Source organism: Staurois parvus, unplaced genomic scaffold (genome assembly GCF_062004578.1).
Source record: "Staurois parvus isolate SC_StPar_1 unplaced genomic scaffold, SC_StPar_1.0 ptg000210l, whole genome shotgun sequence".
NCBI lineage: Eukaryota > Metazoa > Chordata > Amphibia > Anura > Ranidae > Staurois > Staurois parvus.
Genome location: NW_028318006.1, coordinates 2,637,494 through 2,650,769, shown reverse-complemented (window position 1 = coordinate 2,650,769; position 13,276 = coordinate 2,637,494). Strand labels below are relative to the sequence as shown.

Sequence of the window (13,276 nt, the reverse complement as noted above, 5' to 3'; positions counted from 1 at the left end):
AGGCATTACATCACCCAACACAAAAAACTCAAGATTCAGCTCTTCTATCCCGAATAGATTACACATGCACAGAATTAAAAGAGCAGTGTGGACTTTTTTCCCTCGTTTATACTTTCCTAGGTGGATGCAATATTTTTCCAATGCTGCATCATTGCCCAGCTGGCTCTAAGAGTGAGAACTCAGTGATCACATGACATGAGTTCTCACAGCCGTTCTGAGCAGAGAGCGGTGACTATCAGTCACCACTGTCTGCTCTGCCCTCCCAGCACTCACTGGAGCACTGAGCTATGGAGGGGAGGGAGCAGCTGGCTCAAGCTCTCAGTGGTTCACTCAGAGGCTGCTTTCTAGTATTCAAAGCGTTTGTAGATCACTTCTCTCCTCATTAGGAGAAGCGATTTACACCGCTTCATGAACAGACATTCAGAGGAGAACTGTCTCCTCTGAGAATGCCAGACAACTGAGCAGAGGTCATTTACTGCTGCATGATAAAAGGACACCTAAGACATTTAACACTTGGGCTGCTGCTTTGGATTCATTATCACAGGAGTTTGGTTTTCATGAAAATGCTCTGGTAGGCACAGGAAGGGCTTAGATATCCTATGTTATTGCTGGTATTGAGGCTATTGGTGGCTCTGAAAGAGTAAATATGACTGGAGATACTGATTGTTCATGAATTCTAGCCTGTAGTTGTTTATTGGAATATTTCTTATACCTGCAAGTGTGTATATTGGAATGCAACAGCTGCAAGTTCCTAGCACTTTGAAATGTAACTAGAATACACATCTTGCTTCCTCTCATTACACATTTAAAAGCTCAGGGAAAAACAAAAGTCTAGTCTAGTCTAGAGATTAACTCTTGATAAAAGCACCCTTTGGTCAATATTTTGTGAAATTACCCTTATGAGCCCTGATACCCCCCCCCTCCCCCTTTCCAGCATCCTCAGAAGCCATATACACACCACATGCAACAATGGCATCCACTCAAATACATTTAAAAATATCAAGAAGGGGAAAGGTGAACATGGCCAGGGCATTATACAAGGCAATACAATACATTTTTGTTCTGACTAGCTGAAGACCGTGCTGGTTATTGTATGCAGGAGTGGACTGACAACTCATGGGGCCCCCGGGCAATAGGAGATTATGGGGCCCTTTGTCTTTGCCCAAACTCAAAAAAGCCTATGAAAAAGGTACCGGGGGCATCTCATAGGGCCCCCTACTGACCCCGGGCCCTCGGGCAGTGCCCGAGTTTCCAAATGGTCAGTCCGCCCCTGATTGTATGTATTGGTTTTTAGATTACTCTGCCCATGTGCACCTTTCTCTTTTTTATTCACTAGGTTTAACGTTTTTTCATAAAATTTACTTTGTAGGCAAGGGGCCCCAGTAGATTAAAAACACTTAAAAATTTTACATAGTTTAAATGCCAAACCTGTAGGACAAGAGCAGTACCCATAAAGCCTGGCTGAAATACTCCCATTGTAAACAATCATTCCTAGAAACTAGTACGCACAAAACTCCATCTTTCAAAACCTGCACATGAGCAGTAAACTCTCCCTTCCCATATTGCAGCAAAGTTTCTGCAGTTGCTGAGGGGAATCAGGCATAAAGTAGCCCACCAGGCTCCATGCCTACCTTTAAAAACTGCATCCCTTGGGTTCTCTTAGTCTCTTAGTGCACAGCACAGTCCTGGACAGCAACCTATTGGTCTTGGATCATTAGTAGAGCAACTCGGTCAGTTTGTGGTCTCTACAACTCTATGCAGCATATAGTCCCATACAGTGACAATGTTTCTGGTGGGCACAGCAGCCAGTAACACACTGCAGCAGTAGCACAAAAGTAGCAACACATGACCTTGGATTCTTAAGCATACTTACCCCCAAATGCAGCACCACCACATGCTTTTTTACCTGATAGGCAGTCACACTTCTCCCCCCCCCCCGGCAGCACAGCCACATGACCTCTTTCTTGTAACCTTTTCATCCCTATCCTTTGGTCTCCCAGAAGACACACAGCCAGTGCTTCAAGCCCAGGGAAGACCTCTCCCAGTCCCTGGGCTCAATCTTATGGACTGTATCCTGCCTTTAGACCACCCTCTCTGCAATCTCCCACCCTCTCATTCTCACCTGTCGTAGTAAGTGGGTCTAAAACTTGCCACTGTGGTGGCCACTAGGAATTCTTCTGTTCCTGTTACTAGGGTCAACACAGTCCCCTGGCTGTGGAAACATCAGCCAATCAAAATCCTCCTCTGTGCTCTCCTCTCCTGTGCTACACTTTCTTCCCCACAGAAATCTGTTGGTTCCCCAAAACACAAATTTAGTTTAAACACAAACTAAACAATGTGTCTAAGCACGTTGTGTCAGGAGGAGGTAGAAGTTGTTGAATTGCTGGATTGTATAACACTGAATTCATTGTAGCTAATCATACCTTACCTGACTTTTGCACCATTGTTCTCTTGACCTTACCAAACTCTTTCTCCCCTGTTCTTTTTCATCATTATGTCTCTTATGGCCATTTAATATGCTGATTGCCATTTAGGAGCCTAGCCAGGGCTCCCCACTACTGGAGAGAATTCCCACCCTTTAATTACAGTTGATTAACCAATAAAGCAGTGATCCTGCTGTGCACTTGTGTAATTGGCTATTTTACTGACTGCAGTACAAAGCATTTCCTAGCAGTCCTAACAATTTATATTGTTATTTGTTATTATATTTGTGACGGGGGGTTAGGCAGGACAGAACACACAAAGAAGATGGTAAACACACAAAGCTTTATTAAAAAAAATGACAGTCACTCAATTGGGGTCTGCAGGTAGTGTGGCAGTACCCAGTCTAGGGGAATAGCAAGAAGAGGGCTCAAAATAATTGTAATCCATCCCTAAGGGGGCAAAGTTAGAGTCTCTAGCAATTTGTAATCCAAGTAGGGAGCAGAGTGCGAGCAGAGTTCAAGGACAGTCAAGAGACAGGCGCCTGCACATTGTGACACTCCTCCCCCTTCCATTTCAACCCGACCGGGTTCCCTTGTGGGTCCTAACTCTGCTACTGTGGGTCCTGCTGGCGGGACAGCCCATCTGCATTTTGGTGTTGGCTTCCCCGTCTATACTGAATGGTGAAATTGTAGGGCTGGAGGGCGAGGCTCCATTGGAGGAGGCGCCCGTTGTCCCTGGACACCCTATTTAACCATGTGAGGGTGTTGTGATCAGTGACAATGGTGAACTCCCGGCCGTACAAGTAGGGTTGTAATTTCTTTAGGGCCCAGACTATGGCCAGGCACTCTTTTTCTACAGTAGCGTAAGCTACTTCCCTGACCAGTAGTTTGTGGCTGAGAAGGCGACGGGGTGTTCCTCCCCAGCCTCGTTTACTTGGCTGAGGACGGCCCTGTAGGTGGAGGCGTCTGTCTGTATCAGGAAGTGTCTGCTGTGGTCAGGGGCGGCCAGGATGGGGTTGCTTGCCAGGGCTGACTTGAGGTCACGGAAGGTGGAGTCGCAGGCCGAGGTCCAATTCACCATCCTGGGGCTGTTCTCCCTGGTCAGGTCGGTCAGGGGCTGGGCCATGGAGCTTAAATTAGGCACAAATTTACGATAATAGCCGGCAGTGCCGAGGAACGCCGTCACTTGTTTTTTGGTCTGGGGGGTGGGCCAGTCATGGATGGCTTGGACCTTGGTGGGCTCAGGTTTCAAATTCCCCCCCTACTCTGTGTCCGAGGTACTGCACCTCAGCCATTCCTAGCTGGCATTTGTCTGGCCACACTCTCAACCCGGCCCTGCAGATGCGGTCCAGGAAGGTCCCCACATGTGACAGGTGCTCCTCCCATGTGTCGCTGAAGATGGCTATGTGATCTAGGTAGGCACACGTGAACCCTTGGCACCCCTCTAACAGTTGGTCCACGATCCGTAGGAAGGTGGCCGGAGCGTTTTTCATGCCAAAGGGCATGACTAGGAACTCGTACAGGCCGAACGGGGTGATGAAGGCAGAGTGTTCAGTGCCCTCCTTGGTGAGGGCGATCTGCCAGTAACCCTTACTGAGATCTAAGGTGCTGACATATTGGGCCCCGGCGAGACGATCTAGTAGGTCATCTATGCGGGACATGGGGTAGGCGTCACTGACGGTGTAGTCGTTCAACCTCCGGTAATCCACGCAAAAGCGGGTGCTCCCCTCCTTTTTTGGCACCAGCACTACCGGGGAGGCCCAGTGAATGCGGGAGCATCTCTGAGAGCTCGGCCCGGATGGCCCCCTTCATGGATTACGGGGACTCGGTAGGGGGCCTGCTGGATGGGCTTTTGACCGTGGGTCTCCACATGGTGGAGGGTTTACCCAGTGCGGCCCGGGGAGGCTGAGAAGGCGATGGCCCAGTCCTCTAGTACAGCCCACATCTGGGTTGTTTGGCGGGGGCTCAGCCGAGCCAACGTGGGAATCTGGTCTGGGGGGGGTGGTTTTTGTGGCTTGCAAGAGGTCAGGCAGGGCCCCCTCATAGGCCTCCCTTGTGGAAGCGGGGCAAATGGATAGCACAGGCAGATTCCAGTCATGGTACTCCTTCAGCATATTGATGTGGACCGTGCGCTGCTGACGGCGGGCTTCGAGGCTAGTGACATAGCTAGTCTCGTCTATTTTATGGAGGACCTTGTAGGGTCTTTCCCAGGTGTGCTGGAGCTTATTCTGGGGGTTGGGAACTATTTTGAGCACCTGCTGACCCTCGGCAAACTTGTGGGCACGTGCCCTGCGGTCATACCACACCGGAGGTGATTGCGGGCCACGACGGCCAGGTGGGTCAGTTGCTCCTACAGCTCGAGTACGTAGGGGATGACTGGGGTACCTGTGTCCTCTATTTTCCCTTCCCAATATTCCCGGAGCAGGGACAGGTGGCCTCGGACCCTCCGCCCGTATAGGAGTTCAAAGGGGGAAAACCCCGTTGACTCCTGCGGTACCTCCCAGTATGCAAACAGCAGATGAGGGAGGAGCTTCTCCCAGTCTGCCTCCTCGTCAACAAAGGACCTCAGCATGCTCTTCAGGGTCCCGTTGAAGCGCTCACAGAAGCCATTGGTTTAGGGGTGATAGGGAGTGGTCCGGATCGCAGCACCCCGCACGTGCGCCATAGGGATTGGACTACATCGGACATAAACTGGGTACCCTGGTCAGTCAGGATCTCGCTGGGGAAGCCTACCCAGGAAAAAACCATGACCAGAGCCTCCGCCACCTTAGGAGCAGAGATGCTGGACAGGGTGACAGCCTCTGGGTAGCGGGTTGCATAATCCACTACCATGAGGATGTATCTTTTCCCCGACTTAATCGGGCAGGCCAGTGGTCCTGGGATGTCTACGGCTACACTCTGAAAGGGCTCTTTAATGATGGGCAAGGGGCGAAGCGAGGCCTTGGGGTGGTCCCCTGGGTGTCCCTTCCTCTGACAGTGTCAAAGGTCCAGCAGAAGTGAGTGACGGACTGTGAGATACCTAGCCAATAAAAGGCTTGGGTCAGTCTCTGCTCTGTTCTCCTCTTCCCTAGGTGGCCAGCTACAGGGATGTCATGGGCAATCTGGAGTAGTGGGAACCTAAATAGTCTGAGCATGACCAGTTGTTTTGAGGCAGCATGGGGCTGGCAAGGGCGGCTTGGGCCCGCCCGGTGGTAGAGCAGTCCTTGCTTCCACCAAAGCTGGTCCCCACCCCCCTCCAGCTGTCCTGCGTCTGCCTGGGCCCTAAGCTTGGTCAGGGTGGGGTCTGTGTCTAACTCTCTCTTAAAGGTCCCCCGGTCCCAGGTCAGGGTGGTGTCTGGGTCAGCTGGGGGGTCACTCACCGGGTCCATGAAGGGGAAAGGTCCCGTGGTAGTTTCGTCTGTGGGAAGACCTCGACCTGCTTGGCTCCTGGTCACAGCCCCGACGTACTGGCACTGGAGCTCCCCAGATTGTTCCCGAGCAGGACATCCGCCGGGAGGCCACCCAGCACGCCAATCTGGCAATGTTGCTCCCTGAATCCATAATCAAGGCATACGGACGCCCTGGGGATATGATGTCTGGCTCCTCCCGCCAGTTTGATGGAGAATCTGGGGCCGGGTTGTATGGCTTCCGGCCTTATCACTCGGGGGTTAGCTATGGTAAGGAAGGCCCCCGTATCTCAGAAGCTGGTAGCGGGGTGCCCGTCTACCCGAACGGCCTGCAGGTGGCGCTGCCTCCGCGCAAGGTAAGTGGCTCCTGGGGGGTGAACACTGTAGACTCCCCAAGGGTTGCCGGCTTCTGGAGGGTTCATCCATTCACTGGGGGGTGGAGGCAGGGGCTCTTCTGCAGGGTTCAGCTCCAGCTGGTTGTATCCGTAGCAGCTGCGGTCCAGGGGCGGCCCTGTGAACCGGGCCCGGTATGGAAGCCCCACGGGGTTTGCCACAGTGTGCAGGGGGGGCGCCTTGGCAGGGGTGGCGGCAGGATTGAGGAGTGGCCGGATGGGTGGCGGGGCCTTTGGCAGCGCGGAGACCCGTCTCTTCCAATGGGGTTTGATGGCAAGGACCTCATCGGCCAGGTCAGCGGCCTTCACAAGGGTGGTAGGGGCTCTTTCTTTTACCCATCCACGCACCTCCACAGGGCATTGAGCATAAAATTGTTCTTTCAGGAATGCCTAAATAATTTCCTCTGAGGTGCGGGCCTGCTCCCTTTCTAGCCACCGCCAGCAGGACTGCGACATCTTGTGAGCATCCTTTTTTTTGGATGGCTTAGCATGGCAGGGGAGGTCGCGGAAACGTGCCTGGTGTGTCTCTGGGGTTACCGTGTAGTATTCCAACACGGTCTGTTTGACCCGTGCGTAATCTCGGTTCTCTTGGGAATCCAGTGTACGGTAGGCTGCGGCTGCACCCCCTTCTAGCAGACCCACGAGGTGCCGTAGCCATTCTGTTTGCGGCACCTCCATGAGTTGGCACAAATGCTCAAAGTCTTGAAAAAACCCCTCCACATCCCCGGTGGCTTCGTTAAAGGGCTTAAAGTCTCTGCGGCTGACTCGGGGAGGGGGAAGCCCACGGTCCTCAGGCAGGAGGGAAAACTTAGATCTCGGTGGTTCCCTTGGCTCTCCCTTTCATGGGCCCTCCAGATAGCCTCCCGCTTGTCATCTACCGTGGCGTCTGACCCCAGGATGGCCATCTCCTCCTCCACCCGAGCAAGCCAGGGGCTTTTGGATCCTTGGTTATGGCTTGCGGGGGAGGTCATGGTTGGTCTGCTCTCCTCCCGTGCTGGAGTGCCTTGGGGGTCAGCCTCCTCAATGGCCAAAACCAGGTTTTCCTTGGCTAAGCCCCTCCAGGCGAGGGACAGCTCCTTGGCCCTCTCCTGAAAACATGACATAGTCCAGTTTCTGTACTCACTGGCCCCAGCCTGGTCCGGCATCAGCTGGCTCTCGTTGTCTGCCATTTCTCTTAGTGTTCTGATCCCACCGCTGCCAACCAGTATGTGATGGGGGTAGGCAGGAGAGAACAGACAAAGAAGATGGTAAACACACAAAGCTTTATTCAAAAAAATGACAGTCACTCAATTGGGGTCTGCAGGTAGCGTGGCAGTACCCAGTCTAGGGGAATAGCAAGGAGAGGGCTCAAAGTAATTGTAATCTGTCCCCAAGGAGGCAAAGTTAGAGTTTCTAGCAATTTGTAATCTAAGTAGGGAGCAGAGGGGGAACAGAGTTCAAGGACAGTCCAGGGGGAATAAACAGGGGTGCATATACTCAGGGCTCCGGCAGGGATGCCCGGGTTCACAGCAGGCGACAGTCCAGGGGGCGACCCACCTCAGCACACAACAGAGGGTCCTAACAACAGGTACCAGTCCTGAGTACCAGCAGTGTACACCGTGGGGAATAATCCTCCCAATCTTAGCATCAGCATCAGCAGTAGTAATAATCCTCCCAAGCGTTGGGTATTGCTGCAGAGTCAGTAGTGGGAATAATCCCCTCGATCTCCACCCCAGGGCAGCAGTATTAATAATAATTCCCCCCCAGCTCAGGGGCGGCAATAATAGCCCTTTGGGGTCTTTTGCAGAGTGCTACAGGAGTCCCGCCTCAGCACAGACTTTCCTGGCAGCTGCACAGCATGAAGAACTCCAAGACCCTCCCTGCAGGCCTTCTTAAGCCTGTGTGGAGCGTCCCTGGTCGCCCTAGCAACCGGAGGGCGGCATGCCTCGTCGCGCGGCAACGAGGCACGCCCTCTTGACACAGGCCGTGCTCTCGGGAGTGCGGCCTTTGTCCTCTGAGGAGTGCAACCCCCGGGAAAAACTCTTGTGCCTGAGCTGTTTGTCGGGGCCGTGCGGCATCAGTGTGGCTGCTGTGGCCTGGACTCCCTGGTGAGTTGCCCGCCCTCTTCCTCCTGGGACATATGGGCTTCTCAGAGACAGGAGAGGGGGGAGTGACGAAAGTCACACCTCTCCTCCTGGATGGTCCTCATCAAAAGGCCATGACAGGATGAGGGGGGAGGCAGGAGGGGGGAAGCTGCAGAGAGGGAGAGAAGCAAGAGACACGCTGTGTAAACACTGTGACAGTCAAAAGACAGGTCCTGCACATTGTGACAATATTGTTATATGCTTAACCTTTAAATAAAGAGTATACAAATAAAGCATATGTCCGTAGTATATGAAATCTAAAAAAATGCATCAAAAAGCTATTAAAATGGTTAATTTTGTTAATTTGTTTGCTTGAATTTATGTAAAAACAGCTCTGGCATTTATCAGGATATCAGTAAAACAAACCAGTTTAATTTACACACAAACATTATTTAGTGCTTTTACATTAGTAACATTTGATTCAGTTTGAATCTTGTTTTTGTATATCTACATTATCAAAGAGCTAAGACAAGATGAAACATGGAATTTACCAATAAATACTTATTGCAATAAATAGCTATTACCTCTGTAAGATGTCTGCTTTTGGGTGTAATGTTACAAGAAAGTTCACCACATGGGGTTTGGCCTTTAAATCAGAAACAGAAGTCTGATTTTATTGTGGGACTGTTTCTGTGTGCTTATTTGCACTCTATGGGCACCCACTGCATGTTTTAGACACTATAATTAGACCCAGCAATGGATACACCTACAATCATATAAGCAGGAAAATACAAAGCGTGGAAAATCTGATGGGAGCTCATTTAGACCTTGTTCTTTGGTGTGGTTTCATGGACAGTTTTCTACCTGCAGCTTGACCACACTTAGAAAGCTATAGAAGACAGTAGACCGTTGTGGTCTAATTATTGAAAATTGTGTTAGGACAACCACACCACAAAGGCCTACTTCCACCCACAGCCATTCAACTCAGTACCAGGGGCGGACTGACCATTTGGAAACTCGGGCACTGCCTGAGGGTCCAGGGTCAGTAGGAGGCCCCATGAGATGCCCCTGGTACCTTTTTCATAGGCTTTTTTGAGTTTGGGCAAGGACACAGGGGCCCCATGATCCCCTATTGCCCGAGGGCCCCATGAGTTGTCAGTCCGCCCCTGCTCAGTACACATTTCTGGGCCCAGCTTTTGCAGGGAGCTTGCATTTGTGAGAAGCATATACATTTAGAGCTCTTATTCTGATTGGTGTTTTTTGCTGACCAATTCAGAATTGTCCATGTCCTTTAATTCACAGATTCTTTAGACTTTATTTCTAAATATTACTGTTTCTTTTTTTTCCTCGTGCTCCTTGTTGTTTCTTGATCATTTTTCCACACTGTTCTTTCAGTGCTTATAACCTTGTTAAATTGCCTGGTACTGGGTGTGATTTCGCTCCCATTTGCTTCCTCATTCAGGCTCATAGGCATGTTAAGATGACGGACAACTTGTTTAGGCTTGGTCATCAGTTCTCTTTGGTTTTGAAAAGAAGGCATAAATGATATTTGAGGAACAAAGAAAGGGAAGTATTGCTGAAAGCCATTTGGAGGCTGGGGAGCTACATTGTATTTTACTGTATTTCTTTGATAACTTGGCTGATGTCTTGTTAATTCAGGCTGAGGCATAGGAGGATCTTCGACAAAGTGAGGCTTAATTCCTGTGATAACATGGATCAAGTATGCATTGTGTCTATCTGCAGATGCTCGGATAGGCAAAATGGGCTGATTCATTGATGTCTCTGGAACTTCTTTTACAAAGGTGCACAGAACAGTTTTCCAAATGCCATCACACAGTGGATTCAGTGTTACTCTAGGCCAGTGACCAGCAAGGCTTTTTAAGGCATCTCTGTTCCAGACAGCAGAGGGAAAATTCACTTCAACATGATACATTTGTGAAAAATAGATGTCTAGACGCATTTGTGTATATTTGATCAATATATCATACATTTTGCTAATGCAGTAGTGACCATACTCATTGCAAGGGGTAAAGTTGACATACAGAGTTATGTAGCCAACTGAATCATGCTGATAGAGAAGGGAATCCAAGTAGCCATGTTTTTCAAACAAAATGGATTCTGCATGAATGTTAGAAGAAGCACAACTAGTAACTTGGCCTTTCTGTATTACTGCTCCATTAAAGGCCTTTATTTCATAAAATATGAGTTGTTTGTCTTCATGCATTGTTGGCCCATATGGGAATCCAAACGTTTCATAAAACTCCCTGTAGGTGACTCTTGACTCTTCTCCTGTTCTAATATGATACGGACATTTGGAGCAGTTCTGGTTTGGGTAAAGCCAATAATAAGGTTTCACTAATGTCCCGTGATAGCCAGAGAATTCTTGAAAAACAGTTTCCATCTAAAGCTTCTTAGATATGGCCTTCCAGCTCAAGTATTTATCTGCAAAGACAAGAACATAAAGGGAGAGATTTACTAAATTTGGTGCACACAGAATCTGGTGCAGCTGTGCATGGTAACCAATCAGCTTCTAACTTCAGTTTGTTCAATTAAGCTTTGACAATAAAACCTGGAAGATGATTGGTAAATATGCACAGTTTCACCAGATTCTGTGTGCACCTGTTTTAGTAAATCTCCCCCATAATATCTGTGTTTAGACCAGTGAGCCATCAAAGCAGGATTCACATCAATTTATCCAGTTTTCTAATCTGAACTTCTAGGTTCATTTAAAGTGGTTCTAAAGTGTAAGCAATTTTACTGAATTTTTGCTGAACTGTTATTCTCGTTTTTTTTTCTCACAGGAGACTCTGAGAGCAACAGGAGCCATAGGCTCCTGCTGCTGTCAGTCAAATCCTGCGAGGAGAGTGTGGCAGGAGGTTTGGCCAAGCTGCCCTATGTGTATCTATGATGCATGGTTGCCCCCTTAGCAGCCAGCTTGCTGAGGGGGCACTTGGAAGATGAAGGAGTGGAGAACATTGGTGGGGAACTCCAGAAGAGGAGGTAAGCCACCACACTGTGCATTGCAGTTGCACAGAGTAGGTAAGTATAACACTTTTTTTATTTTAATGTAAAAAAAAAATAACCTTTGCAATCACTTTAACAGACCACTGCTAAGGAATAATTCCCTAAATGCATTAACACTAAATGTAATAACTGTATCCTATTCAACATAAGGATACATCCTTGTATTTCTCTCTCTTTGATGGGTTCATTAATGTAGTAGCTTATGAGCATTGTGGCTATCTGTCCTTAAAATTAGACATTTCACATTTTTAAATGTACGGCTAAACATATTTCTCTTTGGATATAGGATGCTTTTGTGATCTATAACTGTGTTAAGCCCAACTTTCACATAAACTGACCCACGCAGACAAGGGGCATCTTTCACATAAACTGGCCCTTGAAGACAGGGGCCCTTGTAATTTAAAATTTACTATGTTGTTTGTAAAAATATTGTTTAATGCAAATGCCATACCTGTAGGTCTTTGCTATCATCCATGAAGCCTGGTTGAAATATGTTGTAATCCCAATGTTTACATTTCTACATCATGGCTTATTTCCAAGGCATGGACTACAATGCAATGGCCACTGATCCTTCATCCTTGGGGACAACTAATATGATAACCCCTTTAGTTGTCTTCAAAGAGAGAGGCTTAATGCCCATTTTGTTTCAGCCCAGAGTATGCAGCCACAAAGAGTCTTCTAGCTGTATGATATTTTATGCATACATCTAAGGAGAGGGTCTGTTACAGACAATCCTGGGATCTATCACACTATATAACCCCACCTTCTGACCACAGTGAAATGGATCATCTGGATTGGACTTGGGCCACAAATGAGCTACTGTCATGTCACCTGTCATGTCACCTAACTCTGAGTAAAGTTTACATTATTACACGTTGTATTAAAATTTTTACACTATCCCTGCCCTTTCTGTTTGTTCTTGTTTGTGGTTGAACAAAGACCTTACTAATTGCAAAAGGCACTATCCAATCTAAACTATCCAAATAATTATGTGCTCTATGTTGCTATTTGTGTGTAAATAGCCAATCCCACCAGTCCCCACATGACATGTACTGGTTCATGACATGTATGTGGTTCAGGCACTCTTGTATTGCAGGATAAAAAAAAAAGGGTTTTCCCAACATATGCTTACCTTTCCCTTTCTCACCCAACCACATTGGAAGCTGAATTAAATACCTGGTAACCAGTGTGAAAGAGCATGTGAGTCACTACATGTGACAGCTCTGTCACTGGTTCATTCATAGTTCTGTGTAAGTAACATGTCCGTTAACTCATAGCGTATACAGGACTTTTCTTTTACTCCCAGCAGTTAAACATAGTGATGAAGGAGCTCAAAGAAAGTAAATGTATGCATCAGTAGATATTACATACTGTATCTTTTTGGGTTTAGATATACTTCATAAAGAAAAAGGCAGAAGAAAGGCGCCCTCTGAGTGCACTATGTAAGAAAAGCCAGTAGTAGAAGGAGCAGTCAGCTCCGAGCATGTAGCCTTGTGTCCTCCCTTCAGTTCACCGCATCTCTTCCTGTGTGATGTCACTTCTGCCCCATTGCGGTCCAATCTGGTCACAGGCACTTCCAGTTCTGGTCGGACGATGGAGCCCCGGATTCTCGATCACCTCCAGCTTCCTGGGATTCTGCTTGAAACTCACCACAAGACTGTGGGACCCTCCACTCTCCCCAGCAGCCCAGGATTCTGTCATTACCTTAAGCAACGAGCTCCACATGGGATGGACCCCTGCAGGACACAGTAACGGTCTACTGATGGGCTTGTTTAACTTCTTTACATTGTGAGTTTTAACATGGTGGTTCATTAAAACCTTTCTTACATACTGCACTCAGAGGGCGCCACTCTTCTTCCTTTTTCTTTTGTATACAGAGCTGGCTTACACTGAGATGGCTGCTATCTGAAGCAGTTACTAGCCATAGACTTTATTGGGACTTATGGACATACTGTATAACACTGGACATTAGATTTCCAAATAAAGTT

At 48.4% G+C, this 13,276-nt stretch overlaps 1 protein-coding gene across 1 annotated transcript; it reads right to left on the bottom strand.

The window, feature by feature from the left end:
• Positions 1–8,728: 8,728 nt before the first annotated feature.
• APOBEC4 (apolipoprotein B mRNA editing enzyme catalytic polypeptide like 4) lies at positions 8,729–10,686 on the bottom strand. The gene has a single exon (XM_089678855.1). It carries the CDS (start codon positions 10,663–10,665, stop codon positions 9,592–9,594), a length of 1,074 nt encoding a protein of 357 aa, XP_089534981.1. The 5' UTR covers positions 10,666–10,686; the 3' UTR covers positions 8,729–9,591.
• Positions 10,687–13,276: the final 2,590 nt, after the last annotated feature.